At 33.4% G+C, this 20,012-nt stretch overlaps 1 protein-coding gene across 6 annotated transcripts in view; it reads right to left on the bottom strand.

Moving 5' to 3' along the window:
• Positions 1–20,012, bottom strand: part of ECT2L (epithelial cell transforming 2 like) — a 98,924-nt gene that overhangs the window by 38,832 nt on the left and 40,080 nt on the right. For all 6 annotated transcript variants that reach the window (XM_074309703.1, XM_074309702.1, XM_074309706.1 and 3 more), the window contains 2 exons: positions 12,484–12,622; positions 9,649–9,817 (listed from right to left, as the gene is read on the bottom strand). In XM_074309703.1, coding sequence (XP_074165804.1) covers positions 9,649–9,817; positions 12,484–12,622 — 308 coding nt within the window. The remainder of the gene's footprint in view (positions 1–9,648; positions 9,818–12,483; positions 12,623–20,012) is intronic.

Here is a 20,012-nt window from a genome sequence, read left to right on the forward strand (position 1 = left end):
TTGCATCTTCAACCCAGTTCTTTGTTCTATACTCTCAAGCCAAACAGAATAAATTTAACCATTCCTTTACATGACAGTTCTTTAGCTACTTGAATATAGTAATCCTTCCTCCTTAGTGAGATTATCACTAAAGCTATTAACTGCACTGATTTTATTAATTCTCTATTTCCCTCCATGTTAAACTCATTTTTAACTTTTCAACAACTATATTGTTCTATAACACACAATCATATACTACCAGTAGAATACTGGCATTTAAAAGGTGAGCTTTTATTTTTTAGGAGAGCTTTGATATTTCCTGAAAGCAATCTAGTTTCCTTCCTCCAGTTTAATTCCTTGCCCAATTTATTGTCCACTTATACTGTCCAAGATTATATGTAGTTCTGTATATACAGCATGTACTTATTTAGGGAATAGTTCCATAAATTATCTAATTTTAAATTAATCTGGACAATAGACATTTACTTCACTTTTATTATAAGGATGGGCAGACCAAACTCTTTTGATTGGTTATCAAGCTTTTCCAGAAAATTCTATAAAGTTCCAGACTTTAATACAATCAGAATAATGTTATCTGCAAAAACAAATCTAGAGGACTTGTTCCAGTTAAAGGGAATCCTTCTACATCATGAACTTTGGACAGGCTCTTCTCCAAGACAGTGGAAAATACCTTTAGTATTTATGGTCTTATAACTCCTCTGATCAAAGGGGCGGGGTCAAAATAAGGTTATCACTATTATAACTTTCAAGGAATTTTGCCTTGTTGGAAAAGAATTTTTAAGACAGCATTGTACTTTACCAAATGCTTTTAAAAAAATAATCTTTGAATGTAAAAATGTTTTTCAATTTATCACTTCCCTTCTAATCTTGTCTGCATTAGTTTTGTTTGTACAAGAACTGTTTAACTTAATATAACCAAAATTATCTATTTTGTAATTAATAATGATCTCTAGTTCTAATTCCTTCCTCTTTCACAGGTCTGAGAGGTAAACTATCCTATGTTCCTCTAATTTATTTATGATCTCATTCTTTATGCCTAAATCATGAACCCATTTTGATATTATCTTGGTGTATGGTGTTAAGTGTGGATCAATGCCTAGTTTCTGGCATACTAATTTCTAGTTTTCCCAGCACTTTTTGTCAAATAGTAAATTCTTATCCAAAAAGCTGGGGTCTTTGGGTTTGTCAAACACTAAATGGCTATAGTTATTGACTATTTTGTCTTGTGAACGTAACCTATTCCACTGATCAACTACTATATATTTCTAAGCCAATACCAAATGGTTTTGGTGACTGCCGCTTTATAATATAGTTTTAGATCCAGTAAAGCAAGGCCACCTTCATTTACATTTTTTTCATTAATTTCCTTGAAATTCTTGACTCTGTACTTCTAGATGAATTTTGTGATTATTTTTTTCTAAATCAGTAAAATAGTTTCTTGGGAGTTTAATTGATATAGCACTAAATAAATAGATAAGTTTAGGTAGTATTATCATCTTTATGATATTCACTTGATCTATCCAAGAGCACTTGATATTTTTTCAGTTGTTTAGATCTGATTTTGTGTAGAAAGTGTTTTGTAGTTTTGCTCATATAGTTCCTGACTTTTCCTTGGCAGATAAGATTCCCAAATATTTTATACTATTGGCAGTTATTTTATTTTATTTATTTTTTTAGAGTTGATTAAAAAAATATTAATAGTTTTTATTTACCAGATATTTGCATGGGTAATATTACAACATTGACAATTGCCAAACCATTTGTTCCAATTTTTCCCCTCCTTCCCTTCCCCCCAGATGGCAGGTTGACCAATACATGTTAAATATGTTAGAGTATAAATTAAATACAATATATGTATACATGACCAAACAGTTGTTTTGCTGAACAGAAAGAATCGGACTTTGAAATAGTGCTTAGCCTGTGAAGGAAATCCAAAATGCAGGGGGACAAAATTAGAGAGATTGGAAATTCTATGTAGTGGTTCATAGTCATCTCCCAGAGTTCTTTCACTGGGTGTAGCTGGTTCAGTTCATTACTGCTCAACTGGAACTGATTTGGTTCATCTCATTGTTGGAGAGGGCCAGGTCTATCAGAATTGATCATCATATAGTATTGTTGTTGAAGTATATAATGATCTCCTGGTCCTGCTCATTTCACTCAGCATCAGTTCATGTAAGTCTTTCCAGGCTTTTCTGAAATCATCCTGCTTATCTTTTCTTACAGAACAATAATATTCCATAACATTCATATACCACAACTTATTCAGCCATTCTCCAATTGATGGGCATCCACTTAATTTCCAGTTTCTGGCCACTACAAAGAGGGCTGCCACAAACATTCTTGCACATACAGGTCCCTTTCCCTTCTTTAAGATCTCTTTGGGATACAAACTATTGGCAGTTATTTTAAATGGAATTTCTCTTTGTATCTCTTGCTGTTGGAGTTTATTACTGATATATAAAAAGGCTGAGGATTTATGTGGATTTTGTATCTTGCAACTTTGTTAAAGTTGTGGATTATTTCTTTTTTTAATAAAGCTTTTTTTTCAAAGCATATGCACAGCTAATTTGACAACTCTTGCATAGTCTTGTGTTTCAAGATTTTCTCCTCCTTCCACCCACACCCTCCCCTAAATAGCAAGCAATTCAATATATGTTAAACATGTTAAAATATATGTTAAATCCAATGTGTGTAAACATATTTATACAATTCTCTTGCTGCACAAGAGAAATCATATTTTAAAAAAGTAAAACAAAATGCAAGTGAACAGCAATAAAAAGAGTGAAAATGTTATGTTGTGATCCACAAGATCAGTGGAACTGGCATCAATCATCTCATTGTTGGAAAGAGTCACATCCGTCAGAATTGATTGTTGTATAATATTGATGCTGTCCTGTACAATGATTGTCTGATTCTGCTCATTTCACTTAGCATCAGTTCATGTAAGTCTCTCCGGGCCTTTCTAAAATCATCCTCCTGCTCATTTTTTATAGAATAATAATATTTCATAACATTCATATGCTATAACTTATTCAGCTACTCTCCAGCTGATGGGCAATCACTCAGTTTCCAGTTTTGTACCACTACAAAAAGGGCTGTGTGGTTTATTTCTAATAGTTTTTTAGTTGATTCTCTGGGGTTCTCTAAGTATACTATCATATCATCTGCAAAGAGTGATAATTTGTTTTCTTCATTACCTACTATAATTCCTTTTTACATTCAAAAGTCTGAGAAAGGCTTCATTTCTAAAATATATAGAGAATTAACTCTATAAGAATTCAAGCCATTTTTCAACTGATAAGTGGTTTAGGGATATGAACAATTTTCAGATTAAGAAATTGAAACTATTTCTAGTCATATGAAAAGGTGTTGTAAATCACTATTGTTCAGAGAAATGCAAATTAAGACAACTCTGAGATACCACTACACACCTCTCAAATTGGCTAAGATGACAGGAAAAGATAATGACTAATGTTGGAAGAGATGTGGGAAAACTGGGACACTGATACATTGTTGGTGGAACTGTGAACAGATCCAACCATTCTGAAGAGCAATTTGGAACTTTGCTTTAAAAGTTACAAACTTGTGCACCCTTTGATCCAGCAATGTTACTACTGGGATTTATATACCAAAGTGATCTTAAAAGAGGGAAAGAGACTCACATGTGCAAAAATGTTTGTGGCAGCCCTCTTTGTAGTGGCAAGAAACTGGAAGCTGACTGGGTGCCCATCAATTGGAGAATGGCTGAATCAGTTATGGTATATGAATGTTATGGAATATTCTTGTTCTGTAAGAAATGATCAGCAGGATGATTTCAGAGAAGCCTGGAGCGACTTACATGAACTGATGCTGAGTGAAATGAGCAGGACCAGAAGATCATTGTATATGGCAACAACAAGATTACACAATAATCACTTCTGATGGTTGTGGCTCTCTTCAATAATGAGATGATTCAAACCAGTTCTAATTAATGAATGATGAAGGAAGCATCTACACCCAGTGAGAGGACTGTGGGAACTGAGTAAGGTTCACTTTTTGTTGTTTGCTTGCATTTTACTTTGCTCCTCTTTTTTTCCCCTTGTATGACATAATAATTGTATAAATATGTATACATATATTGGATTTAACATATATTTCTACTATGTTTAACATAGATTGGACTACTTACCATCTAAGGGAGGGCATGAGGGAAGAGGGGAAATTGGAACACAGGATTTTGCAAGGGCTAATGTTGAAGAATTGTCTACTGTTTTGAAAAAATAAAAAGCTTTAATATTAATAAAAAATAAATGTGGTGGAATTTTGTCTTCTCTAAATCTTTTATTCAATTATATGAAAGATAGGGTCTACTGTGGAATATTCTTTGAGGAAACCTATCTGTCCTCTACTCCGTATTTGAAACAAGCATCCCCTTTATACCTGTATAGATGATTCTCCTATTTTGTTTAGATGGGAAAATAGATGTATGGATCAGAAGTCGTCAGTGTTTAATGGATTGCCTTTTTCATTATTAATAAGGAATGAAATTCTTTTTCATGCCTTTGGTGTCTCCCTCACCTTCAGATACCTTTTCTGTTGCCCAAATCTTACTTATTATAATCCAGCCGATTTTCCCAACTTTGTTCTCTTTATTGACATTTATCTCTCTTTTATAAGCACTTTGGGGAATGTGATGTTAACATTTAATGTGGTAACAATTGTCTTTCAAGTTTTAAAAGTTTCTTTTCATAAAAATCTTTGCCATTTTTCTTCTTTTTTGCCTTTCTCTCATTTTCATATTTTAATATGGGTATAACTTTGTCATCTGGAATCAGGATTTTAGGTCTATCTTATCTTGTGCTTCTAGAGACTTTACTTTACTTTAAAGGCCTATGTGTAGACTAGGTATAAAGAAATTTTGTTAACCTAAAGAAAGTTTGAGTTGGGGAAATTTTCTTTCCCATGAGAAACTTTGCTGTCTTTAGGTGGAACAATGAAAAGCACCAGCTTAACTTGTAATACTTGTTCTCTGAATGTTCTAAATCATGAGCTGGTCATTGTGTCTTCTATACCTTCATCAATCTCCTAACTTTGTATCATCCTTTGTGGTACTCTTATTTGAATTTTGTCATGTCTAGAAGTTATACAATTTCAGCCTTGCTCTAATTTGGTGCTAAAATTCTGTCTGTGTTTGAAATGCTTTCTCCCTTATACCTTTAAGATATAATAAGGATAATATCTCTCTCACTTGAATCAACAGGGTAGATTGCTGAATCAATTTTTGGATCTCTTTCAAGTTTAAAAAAAACCGTTTTATCTTCTGTTGTGTACCACTTTCTAGAGCCCCCAAGTTGGGGTGACAAAATGTACCATTTCTTTCTAGAGTCCCACACTGGGGTGATTAAAATATACCTTCTTAATGGAGAAGTGATGAGGTGGGACTCCTGAGGATGGTGGAAAAATGGAGTCTGTTTATTTCAGGGACTTTCCCCTTTATATAATGTAATAATAAAAAAAAAAACCACTGTGCATGTGGGACCACATAAACAACACACACAAACACACACACACACACATTTATTAAGTGCCTGATATATGCCAAGCACTATGTTAAGTACTTTACAAATATTTTATTCAATCTTCCCAAGATCTCCAAGGGATATGTATTGTTATCCTTATTTTGCCATTGAGGAAACTGAGGCAAAAAGAAGTTGTTAAGTGACTTGCCTAGTGTCACAAAGAAGGAAGGTGTTTGATCTGATTCCAAAACCAAAATTCTATCCACTATTCTAGTGAAAATAAAACTTAGAAAATAAATTGGATTTTGATTTCAATGGCTTTTGAATGCCAGGTAAAGAAAGTATGGGCATTATTTTGTAGATAATGAAGAACCACTGAAAGTGATGACCACTTCAGAGCTATGTTTTAGGAAGATAAATGTGGCACTAATATCAAAGGGAAATGAAGGGACAAAGAACTTTCAGAAGTTCAAGCAAGAGGTTATGAGGGGATGAACTAGGGTGGTATCAGTGAGAAGGGAAAAAAATTACATGTTTCAGAATTATTGTGGAGGGAGAAATTTCTTTCAAGAATTATTGACTGAGCAGATTGGAATTAGAGGTGGAAGAGAAGGTGAAAGAGAAGGAAGAATCAAAGTCGAGTCTAAGTCTAAGTCAAAGTCTAAGATTTCAAGCTTGAGTGAATGGGAGAATGATGGTACCACTGACAAAAATAGAAGAATTTGCACTTTTAATAAAGTTTTAGAATTCTAAAGTCAAGTTTCAGGCAAATGTATCAATGAAGATAAAGCAAAGAAAAGTTAAGGGTTCAAGACAAAAGCAAAACTTTCAGGACTTTATAAAGATGAATCAAGAAGGAATTCATTCTTATCTCATTTTGAGAGCTCTAAGTAATGGTTGCACTAAATCACATTCACTTAAGAAGGCTATTCCACTAAGAAAGTAGAGGTATATTATTTGGTTGCTGTAAAGGAATCAGAAGATTTAAATATATAAAAGAGTCTGATGGTTTCACTTTTTAATAGCAGTCATACGCCCCAGGGAGTGGCAGTAGGAACTCAACAAAAACCAATGTGGTGCAAATCAGCAAAATACCCTAGTACTGAGAATGAGATAGCCTAGGTAGCTAAGAGCTCCACTACATGCATGTAGTGGAATATTATTGTGCCATAAGAAATTATGAAAAATAATTATTTTAAAAAAGCCTAAGCAGTATTAACTGATGCATAGTAAAAGCAGGGATTTGTACAAAAACTGTACATAACATTATAAAGAAAAACAACTTTGAAAGACTTAAGGACTAATCAAAGTTATGATTTATGATGAAACATGTCACCTACCTCTTTACAGAGTAATGATGGACAAAAGATGCAGAGATATAAATATTTGGACATGATGACTATAGCAATCAGTTCCTTAACTATGTCCATTTGTTTAAAATTTTTTGTTTTTTCTTTTCATTTTCAATTGGGGGTAGGAATTCTGAGTTAGAGGAGTTAGAAATTGTGATACAAAAAAAGGACCATTGTAACTTATTTTTAAAAATTGCAAAGAAGAAAACAGAAAAGAAATCCAAAAAGAAGCACAGAGAAGCAGGGTAGTTTGAGTATATAGAATTTATTATATACTTTAAAAAATATCAAATGGTATGAAATAGAGATTTATGTTTTCCTATATAATCCTCTTTTTGTGTTCTGTTTTTAAGATGCTTTGTTTTTAGTTCATAATACTTTTTAAAAGAAATAAATTGGCAAGGATATGAAATATTATCTTACTAATAGATGAACAATATAGAACATTGAAGGAGTAGGAACAAGTTTTGTTCAATAAAAATTTCTAACATTCAGGAAACAGCTTTCAGATAGGTTATAAACAGTTTAATTGTAAAAGATCAAAAAGTGAACTGTGGCATAAATATGAAGGCTCAAAAATCACCTAATGTTGGTTGTAGAGGGATGCCCTCTTTTGAATTTAAACAGTTTGATAATGACTTGAAGAGGCAGGGTAGATTTTATTAAAGTCTTTAAAATTCAATTTGAAGAAACAGTTGAAAACACCAACTGTTGAAGTGAAGATCTTTGAAAAACTTTAGAATGGCTGAGGTTGCTAAGCACTGTGACTCTTCAATTTTTTTACATTTAATGTAAATAAAGAGTAAGACTTAAGAGGACAAAACTCACAAAATGAAAAATGATATAACTGGAGATTGGGATGATTAAATAAATATTGTTTATTTCACAGTGGATATTTGGCAAGTTTTATAAGTGAAAGGTGAATCTCTGAGAATCAGGAGGCTCTGTTTTAAACTTGTGATGTGTATTAAGAGTAAGTGAAGAGATTAAAGATCTAGGATATAGTGATCCAGAAAGGGCATTCTGTTTGAGCTGTGTGAACCAGTACCAGGAGTAATCAGCTTCAGCTTCCAGTGCATGACTGGCTAATTTTATAAAGGTTCAAAGTCCTTGGAAAAGAGCTTCAGTTTCAAATATTGTTCTTTATCTCTCCTACAATTGGAGATAAATATATTATCTGCTGATCTCTCTAGTTTAAGAAGGAAAACCACAAAAGAGAAAGAGTATTTGTAACTATTTTTCTGTATAGAAAGAGATGGTGACATTTAATTGAATAACTCAGCATCCTAATAAGGAAAAAAATGGCTATATGCTCAGAAATTCAACCTGACTTGCTTTGTTATAAGTTCCATGTACTACAAGCTAACTGGACAATGTAGAATCTTCATTAAGTGCATACACTGTCTGAATTGCCCAATGAGAGGCAATATGATCAGCTGTCAATAGAAACATTGCTAACTAAATTTTTAAAAAAATTAAGCACCCTTTTAATGACAACTAAAGTGAATATGTCCAGTTAGAAAGTCAGAAGGGGAGTAATTAACAGAGAAGCATTTTTACGTTGGTACAAATCAAGTGAATACAATGACTTAAAAACCTGCAAGGAACCCTGAAAGTAGAGATTTTCTTCCTTCATGTGCTTCCCTTCCAGGTTTCTGTATTTATTTATTCTTTCACACAGGAGCTGACTATATTATTTGCAGAGTATGATCCAAGTTTATGTATGGATTGCGATACAATTATTTCTCATTTGCTTTACTAAATGAGTATCCGTGATGTAATAGTTCTTTGGTCTTATTGCTAAGTAAACAGTTATGTTGTAAAACAATGTCATCACTATAAACATCTGGTTTGTGTAAATAGAATTATATAGGTAGAGGCTTAATAGTTAAAACACTGAGTAGGGGGAATTTTATTCTCCACAACAGAGCTATCCTTAGGGCCTGAGAGATTTTGAATGCATCTGTTGTGGTAGCCCTTTTTTGGAACCTAACCTGCCAGTATAAGGACAGCTTGGAGTGAGCAAGCCATCCTAGAAAGTGATGATTCAGGCTTTATATGTGAGATGGCATTGAAGGGGTTCATGTAGAAAACAAGAAGTATACATTACAGAGGTATAAACAAAGTCCAATACAAATTATATACAAACTCGGAAAGGCAACTTTAATTCTGAAACATTCTTTCCTGCTAATAAAATAATTATCGTGCTTTCTGAAGGAAATTTCCCCAGTCCCCTTACAAAAAATTTCAATAAAATAAGTTTCAATAAAATCTTTTAGCTGTTGGAATGAACTGATGTTTATATTCCAACTGATACATCTTGGTGACTCAACAGATAATTGCACTGGGCTTGGATTCAGTAAAATCTGAGTTCATTTCCAGTCTCATACAATTACTAGGCAAGATACTTGACTTCTGCCTGCCTCAGTTGTGTCAATTGTAAAATGGGAATAATAAGACCTACCTTGAAGAGTTGTTGTGTGGATCAAATGAAATAATATTTGTAGGAGGAAAATTGCTTATCATGGTACTTGACACATCAGACATTATATAATATTTATTTCCTTCTTCTTTCCTTTTCTAAAGATTAATTTCAATGTCAATTAAAATATCACCATTTCTTTAAGTCTCATTTTCTTCTTTTAATATCAGAAATACCTTCATTTTAGAATATATTTCAAAATTTTCCTTGACAAAATTGATCTTAACTCCAATATTATAATAATGTTTATCAGGAAATGGACATATTAGATCATAATAGATAAACAAGCAAAGAAAAACTTCTACTTTGAAATTACCTTGTATTAAATTGATTTTTCTGGAATCTCCATCACTAAATATTCCAATGCTCTGGGCCTTCTGACCATCAAGAACTTTTTCTACAAGCATCAGTAGACTTTCCAAAGTTAAGCCAGTATATTCATATACCAGAGGAATGACACCAGTTTTAACACTATCCAGAACCATCTAAAGGAATAATCTGAGTTTCAGAAAATTAAATCCATTTATTGACAATAGTTATTAATGAATAACATTTAAAATAACTTTTTGAAGCAATCCATTTTTGTTGTTGCAGGACCTCTGAAGGCATGAAAGGAAGAAGGTAAATCCTTCTTCCTCTAACACTATTTTTTTCCTGAGGCAATTGGGGTTAAGTAACTTGTCCAGGGTCACACAGCTAGTAAGTGTTAAGTATCTGAGCTCCTCCTGACTTCAGGGCTGGTGCTCTATCCACTACACCACCTAGCTACCTCTCCTCTGTCATTTCTTAATTCTAATCCCCAAAGTTCCATCTCTGAAGAGCTGCCCGTTTTTATATAGAAATCCATTATCCACTTTATATCTAAGAAGATAGCTAGCTAGATTCAGGAGTTTAATCTGGAACAATAGAACAGAGAAAAACTTGACTCCCAAAAAGAAACCTACAATCTTGGTCTTTGCCTTAGTTGTTCCCATGCCTGGAATGCACTCCCTCATTTTCCTAACTTCTTAGGATCCCTTGTTTCCTTCAAAACTCTAATCAAGCAACAGCTTCCACATGCAGCCTTTCCTAATCTTCCTAGCTTCCAGGGCATCTCCTTTTCCAGCAAAATAAACATTTTGTGTCTTTTATATATACTTATAGATATGTTATCTTCTCTGATAGAATAAGTTCCTTGAGGGCAGAGACTATCTTGTTTTTGTTGAATTTCTTAGTACCTACCTCACTGCCTGGCAAGTAGTAGGTGCTCAAATGCTCATTATTTGAATATTTTCATAGAGTTCCAATTAACCGAGCTAATTAAACTCTATCCTATTGCATATATGAGCAACTAGATGACATAGCTGATGGAACACTGGGCTTGGAATCAGGAAGACTCATTTTACTTAGTTGGAATCTAACCTCAGATACTATTTGTGTGCCCCCGGGCAAGTCACTTAACTCTTGTCAGTTTTCTCATCTGTAAAATAGGCTGAAGAAAGAAATGGCAAACCACTCTAGTATCTTTACCAAGAAAATTCCAAAATGGGATCACAAAGAGTAAAAAATTGAAAATGACTGAACAACCCACCACAAATGTGTATATATCAAAGAATGGTATTCTCACTCTCTCTCTCTCTTTTTCTCTTTCTCTCTATGTGTATATATATATGTATATATACATACACATATATAACACATATATAAATATATATGTATATATGTATGTTTATATATGTATATATTTTATTCTTTTCATATGAAAAATAATTTTTAAAATTTGGAATCACATTAAAATCTCAAACAAGCTCAATGAAAAATACTTATTTTTTTAAACACAGAAAAATGTCTTTATTATGAAGACCCTCTAAATTGTTTGTTTTTATTTTGTTTTTTTGCTGAGGCAGTTGGGGTTAAGTGACTTGCCCAGGGTCACACAGCTAGGAAGTGCTAAGTGTCTGAGGCTAGATTCGGACTCAGGTCCTCCTGACTTCAGGGCTGGTATTCTATCTACTGTGCCACCTAGCTGACCTTAAATTGTTTATTTTTTTTAATTAAATGAAAGATTTTAAATGAATACTTTCATTTTTAGATAATATTTTTATATAAAGATCAAAAGGACATGCCACAAGAATCTTGTGAAAGGCAGCTAGTTGGTGCGTGGATAAAGCACCATCCCTGAAGTCAGGAGGACCTGAGTTCAGTCTAGTCTCAGGCACTTAACACTTCCTAACTGTGGGATCCTGGGCAAGTCACTTAATCCCAATTGCCTCAAGAAAAAAAAATTGTGTGATTTCATTTTTAAAGCACCTTTCATTGATACAAATAGCAAAATTCTCCATGTTTAAGAAGGTACTTTCATAACTTGTGGTTCACATATTCAACAGCTGATGGCTACACATCTAGCATTAATTTTCTCTGCTTATGACAAACTAACTTACTCAGGTAGAAAAAGATCCCTACAGGCTACACAGTGATTTAGAAAACCACAAATTGCCATCTATGTTGTACTGTATTTTTGTGTATTTTGTTAAAAATTTATTAATTACATTTAAATCTGGCTTCAGCTACTCTGGGTGGAGGGCAGTGAATTTGATCTTCTGGCCTAGATGATCTGTGAGGTCTTTTTAAAATTTTGAGCCTCTAAGCCAGGCTCAGAAAATACATGTAAGTACTGTCTCCATATCCATATAAAAAAACAACCTCAAAGTGATTTTTGTTCTTCAGTAATGATGCAGAATTAAGTTTTCAATATTCTTTGGGGAGGCTGGCCTCATATTACAGTCTCTAAAAAATTCCTAGAGAATTCTGAATTGCATTACTATTTGTCTCTAATGTGGCATAGTGAAATAAGATCATAGCTCTAAGATTAGAAGGACCTCAGAGGCTACCCAATCCAACTCCTTTATTTTATAGATGGGAAAACTGGGTTTGAGGAAGAGTAAGGGACTTGGCTAAGGTCACAAAGGAAGTTAACACCAGGGACAGACTTTGAATCCAGGGCTTTTGAATCCTGCTTGTTCCACTGCATCATGCAATCCTAAGTAGATCAAACTATTTTCCTTTAAGAAGGTACATAATTTAGAATATGGGGCATTGAGGATTGCCATTATTATTTTATTACAGACAAAGGACATACAGAAAAGTACTGGCCTTATGTCAAAATTCATACCTCATATGCAGGAATCCGAGATGATATCAGCACCAGAGAAGTATGGACTGAATGTGAAAAGTTGCCATACTTCTGATCAATTCTGTGGTAATGCTTATTTGATAACAAAGGATAAGAATGACTTCCAGCTACATTCTTTCTACATGGGAAGAAATGGGGAAAAGAAAGAATTAGGGAAGGGTATGTTAAGTTAAAATTTCTTCTACTTAGATTACAAAAAGCAGAGAACCACCAAAATATATCCTGGCTATCATAAATATTCCAAGAGATTTGTGGATCTCATCAATCTGGGAGTTCATTCCATTGATGCAAATTATAACCTATCCAAACTTGCCTATATTATATAATTCCTACCTATGTTCTCCCCCAAAATCACCACAGATGCTCCATCAAACATGCTGATAGCCTTCCTCAATTTTTCTGACAGTGTGAAGATATATACATATATACATATATATATATATATATATGTATATATGTAGTACACATTGACTATCCACATGCCATTATGCCATTATGTGCTCTTATGTAATTAACTTGCCTTCTCTTCATGCCATTGAGAACCTCATTTTTGCATTGTTCTTCTTGGGTGTTCTTTGTTGGTAATCTGTTATAGTCTGCTGACACTAACCAAGCACTTTTCTATTGTCCTCTCTGGAATATTCTTTTTTACTTTATAAAATCATAGGATCAAAGTTTTAGAACTGGAAGGGACCCTAGGGATTATTGAGTCCAATTGCCCCATTTCAATAATTGAGTAAACTGGGTCTAAAAGAAATTATGGGATATCCTCAAGTCACACAGCTAGTGTTTGATGTGGAATTTAAATCCAAGTCTTCCTGAGTCCAGGTTTAATATCTTAACCATTATATCATATTGCCTCATCTTAAGAAGCAAGCATGTTCCATGTATAGTACTATATAGAAAGGCCAGTAAAAATATTATTTTTAAAATCAACCTTTGCTTTCAATGAGAAGCTTAGGATGAGGAAAAGGATGAAATTTCCTCAAAAGCAGCCATCTTCTCTTTCTCTCCTTCTTTTCAACTTTGGCCTCAGATCACTGTCCATCTATACTATCCATCCCAACTATACAAAATATTAGGCAACCTTTAGAGAGTGTCTATCTAAATGGATGTTGAATTTAGTAACTGGGCCTTTGCTTTTAATGCAAATCAAAACTCCTTTGAGTAATTACAGACTTCTTCCAAGGTACTTCAATGTCTTGGGGGCTTGATACAATCAACATAATGAATCCACAAATGGGAACATCTGAAGAATTTCATCATCCACAGGTACTTGTACTAGATCTCCTTCATCACAATAGTGAATACCTCTGTTTAATGTCTCCTCGGATTTTTGTCAGAGTCATTGAACAGGTTTTTCCTTTGTTCTATCTTTCAAGGAATCTTGTTAATCTTGATGTATGAATAAAAAGCATATTCTAGTAAAAGAGTTTGGAAGGTAATGTTCTGTTCTAGCAAATCGAATTTTTTTTTTTTGTAAATCACAAACAATACAGAGCAATCTTATATTTTCTACACGGCCTCATATATCAAAGTTTAATTTTAATTTATATTTTTAAAAAGCTATCTCAACACTTAGTCCTATATTTTACTTTTGTGGCTCTGCAGATTCCCCTTCCTGAGTGTAACAGGAATTACTGCCTTCCTGAGTTATCTGTCCTTCATTCTCAGAGGACCTGATGTCAGGAAGATGACTTGCAAATGAATTAAGACTTAAGTTAGGAAGAGTTAAGCAAAAGTCACCAGCCTCATTTTCTCCTTTGGAACCATCTGGGTCCAGTAGCAAGAGATAAATCAGAATGACTAGAGATGGCTAACAAGCAGAAAGGAAAGATCATGGGCATTAACTGGTAGCCTTATGGGAAGCACTAATCAATTAAGGAACAAAAATGCTATCTACATTATTAATAGAATTTATATTTTCAACTTCTCAATTCTTTTTGGTCACCCCATGTTCTGTGATGGAAAATAGTATCATTCTATCATTTCTTCCATCCACTCCTGAGTACATATCATTTGTTAGGTTGTCCTCCCCTGATATTTTCATTAAAATGAATGTGCTTTTCATAAATTCTCAAAATGTAGTCTCTCTTTGTAATTATAAATTTTCAAAATCTCAATGATGGTTAGTGCAATTTTTTGAAGATGTCATTGTTAATTTAAGTTTTAAGTGCTTAAATAGTTACACTAACAATAATTGTTATCCTATGGTGCTTTAAGCTTCACAAAACTCTTTAACCACAACTTTGTGAAATTAGGTAATTTAAATTATATTATTTCTGTTTTACAGAAGGGCATGTCTCAGAGAAGTGAAGTGACTTGCTCAAGATCACAGAGTTTAAGTGTTGGGATTAAAAACCTAGATTTTCTGATTCTAAATCCAGTTATCTTTCCACTGCAACATGCTTTTGCTTACTTTATAAATATCAGGAAATTTATGAATCAATATTAATAGATTCAGAAGTACTTAGGATATTATATTCTATTATTGCCAATGCTATTCTCTGCCCATAAGAACCTTAGATTTGCATCACATTTTTTTGGACCATACAATGACTTATAATAAATTGTCCCAGTAATATATGATCTAATTGAATTGCTATGAAGAGACAATGGGCAAATAACCTTCCTGTTTCATGTGTTCCTAAATATCTTGTCAATACAGCCAAGAAGTCGTTAATATAAGTTACTTTAGATTGTCCTATCTCTTTAGAAAAAAGATCATTCTGGCCTCAGAGAGATTTCTAGACTTTTTTCTTTTTTCCTTATTGTGGCTACTGATTTACACTGGCTAATTTTCCTTAAGAAATGAAAATAGTCCATGTTAATTTCTATTAATTTTCCCATTTCTCATTTTTGCTATCATTAGTTTGTTTAAATAGTTGGAATTATTAATTACAAGTCATATTACCTTATTTTATTCTACTTTGAATAATTAGCTCATGTTCTGATTATGTAACTGATTTGGAAATCGCATTATTAATCATTTTCTGTTAAGATAGAATCAAATGTTATTCAATATTTGCCACATCCAGACCTTCCTAACTCTCTTCTTAAAGTATTAATGATCTAAGGACACAAGGTATTTGTTAGTCTACTAGCCTTTGAACTGTTTAATTTCTTAATTGTGAGCCATATATTGCAATATTTTCCCACTATCTTCCCTTATGTACATTTGCCCTGAGTATTAAAATATACTAATTTAATTCAAAGTATCTTGTTTATTTTGTTGAAAAGCAATTGGGGTTAAATGACTTGTCCAGGGTCACACAGCTTGTGTCTGAGGTTGGATTTGAACTCAGGTTCTTCTGATTTGAAGGCCAGTACTCTCTGCCAAACCATCTAACTGTCCCATATCTTAAATTCTTAATAGACTTTCTCTACCTTTTCATCCTTTGTAATGGATGTTGATATATAAGCTGCAATTATTTTCATGATAATATTTTTATAAATGCTCAGCATAAGCATTTCCATAGAAGATGAGCAAGTGTCAAAATTATCTTTCTTGTAGCCTTTGCATGAAGGATAAAACCAATCCTGCCAATTCATTTATTTGATTTTCCACTGAAAGAATATAAGTTGCAACTTCCCTTTTTGTACTGGTTTCATTTATAGCCAGAATGTTAATGTTGATATGTCAGCCCTTCAGTAACATGTCTATACAGCAGTCAATGATCTTACATTTAGGATAACAGCAATTAAGCTAATGTTAATCCTTTAATCATTAGCATTTCTGTATATTCTTGACAAAACCCATCAGAAAAAGATAGAGAAATTTCATTTAAAATAACTGTATGAAAATAAAATATTTGGGGGTCTACCTGCCAAGACCAACCCAATAACTATAGAAACACAATTACAAAACACTTCTCACACAAATAAAGTCAGATCTAAACAACTGGAAAAATATCAATTGTTCATGGATAGGCTTAGCTAATATAATAAAAATGACAATTCTGCCTAAATTTGTCTACTTGTTCAATGCCATACTAATCACATTTTATAGAACTAGAAAAAATAGTAACAAAATTCATCTGGATGAACAAAAGGTGAAGAATATCAAAGAAATTAATTTAAAAAAAAACCCAAAGGATTGGTGGCTTAGTAGTACCAAACCTAAAACTATATTAAATTAAAAAGCAACAGTCATGAAAACCATTTGGTACTGGCAAAGAAATAGAGTGGTGGATCAGTGGAATAGATACACATGATACACATGGGCTATAGTAATACAGTATACAAACTCCAGCTTCTGGAATAATAATTCACTTAGACTAAAAAAAAATCTTTAAAAATTGCTGGGAAAACTGTAAAATATGTCATAAACTTGACATAGACCTACATCTCACACCCCCATACCAGAATAAGGTCAAAACAAGTATATGATTTGGGCATAAAGGATGATTCCATAAACAAATTAGGCAAAGAAGGGATACTTTACCTATCATCTTTGGAGAAGTGAGGAATTTATAACTAAAGAAGAATTAGAGAACAAAATAGAGAACTTTGATTATATTAAATTAAAAAGGTTTTACACAAAACCAACAGAAACAAGTTAAAAAGAAAAGTACAAACTGGGAAAAAATCTTTACTATCAGTGATTCTGATAAAGGTTTCATTTCTAAAATATATAAAGAACTGTCAATTCTGTTAAATTTAAAAGAATATAAGTCATTCCTCAATTGATAAGTAATCAAAGGATATGAATGAACAATTTTCAGATGATGAAATTAAAGCCATCAATAGTCAGATGAAAAAATGCTCTAAATCATTATTTAGAGAAATGCAAATTAAAACAATTCTGAGGTACCACCTCATACCTCTCAGATTGACTAAAGTGACAGGAAAAAATAATAATAAATGTTGAAGGGGATGTAGGAAAACAATAACGCATTGTTGGTAGAGTTGTGAAATGATCCAAACATTCTGGAAAGCAATTTGGAACTATGCCCAAAGAGCTATACACTATACATATTTTTTGACCCAGCAGTGTCACACTACTGAGTCTTTATCCCAAGGAAATCACAAAGGAGGGAAATGACTCATATGTACAAAAATATTTGTAGCAGCTCTTTTTGTGGTAGCAAAGAAATGGAAAATGAGTAGATGCCCATCAATTGGGAGATGGCTGAATAAGTTGTGGTATATGAAGATAATGGAATATTATCTACAAAAAAATGATCAACAAGCTGATTTTAGAAAGGCCTGCAACAAGTTACATGAATTGATGCTGAGTGAAACAAGCAGAACCAGGAATACATTGTATATACAATTAATAGCAAGAATGTGCAATGATCAACTATGAAAGATCTGGTTTTTCTCAGTGGTTCAGTGGTCTGAAGCAGTCCCACTAGACTTTGGACAGAAAATGCATCCAGAAAAAGAACCATGGAGATTGAATATAAATCAACACATGCTATACTCACTTCTTTTTTTTTCTTCTTAAATTTTATTAAAGCTTTTTATTTTCAAAATATATGCATGGATAATGTTTTAACATTAACCCTTGCAAAACCTTGTGTTCCAATTTTCTTTTTCCTTCCCCACCTCCTCCCCTAGATGGCAAGTAATCCAATATATGTTAAAAATGGTAAAAATATACGCTAAATCCAATATATGTATATATATATTTATACAATTATCTTGCTCCACAAGAAAAATCAAATCAAACTGGAAAAAAATGAGAGAAAAAATAAAGTGCAAGCAAACAACAACAGAAAGAGTGAAAATGCTATGTTATAGTCCATACTCAGTAGGTGTAGATGGCTCTTTTGATCACAAGACATTGGAATTGACCTGAATCATCCTAATGTTGAAGAGAGCCTTGTCCATCAGAGTTGATCATCCTATAATCTTGTTGTTGCCATGCTGCTCATTTCACTTAGCATGAGTTCATGTAAGTCTCTCCAAGCCTTTCTGAAATCATCCTGCTGGTCATTTCTTACAGAACAATAATATTCCATAATATTCATATACCACAATTTATTCAGCCATTCTCCAATTGATGGGCATCCACTTAGTTTCCAGTTTCTGGCCACTACAAAAGGGCTGCTACAAACATTTTTGCACATACAGGTCCCTTTCCCTTCTTTAAGATCTCTTTGGGATATAAGCCTAGTCATAACACTGCTGGATCAAAGAGTGTGCACAATTTGATAACTTTTTGGGTATAGTTCCAAATTGTTCTCCAGAATGATTGAATCCATTCACAACTCCACCAACAATGTATCAGTGTCCCAGTTTTCTCACATTCCCTACAACATTCATCATTATCTGAGAGGTTATCTCAGAGTTGTCTTAATTTGCATTTCTCTGATCAGTAGTTATTTAGAGGACCTTTTCAAATGATTAGAAATGGTTTCCCAAAGACCTCGCTTTTGGTATAAGAAGTCACTGTTTGACAAAAATTTCTGGGAAAATTGGAAATGAATATGGCAGAAATTAGGTATTGACCCACACTTAACACCATACACCAAGATAAGGTCAAAATGGGTTCATGACATAGGCATAAAGAATGAGATTATAAATAAATTAGAAGAACATAGGACAGTTTACCTCTCAGACCTGTGGAAGAGGAAGGAATTTATGATCAAAGAGGAACTAGCCAAAATAGAAAATTTCGATTACATCACATTGAAAACTTTTTGTACAAACAAAACTAATGCAGACAAGATTAGAAGGGAAGCAATAAACTGGGAAAACATTTTTACAGTCAAATGTTCTGATAAAGGCCTCATTTCCAAAATACATAGAGAATTAACTCTAATTTATAAGAAATCAAGCCATTCTCCAATTGATAAATGTTCAAAGGATATGAACAGACAATTCTCAGATGAAGAAATTGAAACTATTTCTAGCCATATGAAAAGATGCTCCAAGTCATTATTAACCACAGAAATGCAAATTAAGACAACTCTGAGATACCACTACACACCTGTCAGATTAGCTAGAATGACAGGGAAAGATAATGTGGAATGTTGGAGGGGATGTGGGAAAACTGGGACACTGATACACTGTTGGTGGAATTGTAAATACATCCAGCATTCTGGAGAGCAATTTGGAACTATGCTCAAAAAGTTATTAAGCTGTGCATACCCTTTGACCCAGCAGTGTTACTACTGGACTTATATCCCAAAGAGATCTTAAAGAAGGGAAAGGGACCTATAGAATGTGCAAGAATGTTTGTGGCAGCCCTCTTTGTAGTGGCCAGAAACTGGAAACTGAGTGCATGCCCATCAATTGGAGAATGGCTGAATAAATTGTGGTATATGAATATTATGGAATGTTATTGTTCTGTAAGAAATGACCAGCAAGATGATTTCAGAAAGGCCTGGAGAGACTTATATGAACTGATGCTGAGTGAAATGAGCAGGGCCAGGAGATTGTTGTATACTTCAAACAACAATACTATATATATGATGATCAATTCTGATGCACGTGGCCCTCTCAACAATGAGATGAACCAAATCAGTTCCAATAGAGCAGTAATGAATTGAACTGGCTAC

Source organism: Sminthopsis crassicaudata, chromosome 4, assembly GCF_048593235.1.
Source record: "Sminthopsis crassicaudata isolate SCR6 chromosome 4, ASM4859323v1, whole genome shotgun sequence".
Taxonomy (NCBI): domain Eukaryota; kingdom Metazoa; phylum Chordata; class Mammalia; order Dasyuromorphia; family Dasyuridae; genus Sminthopsis; species Sminthopsis crassicaudata.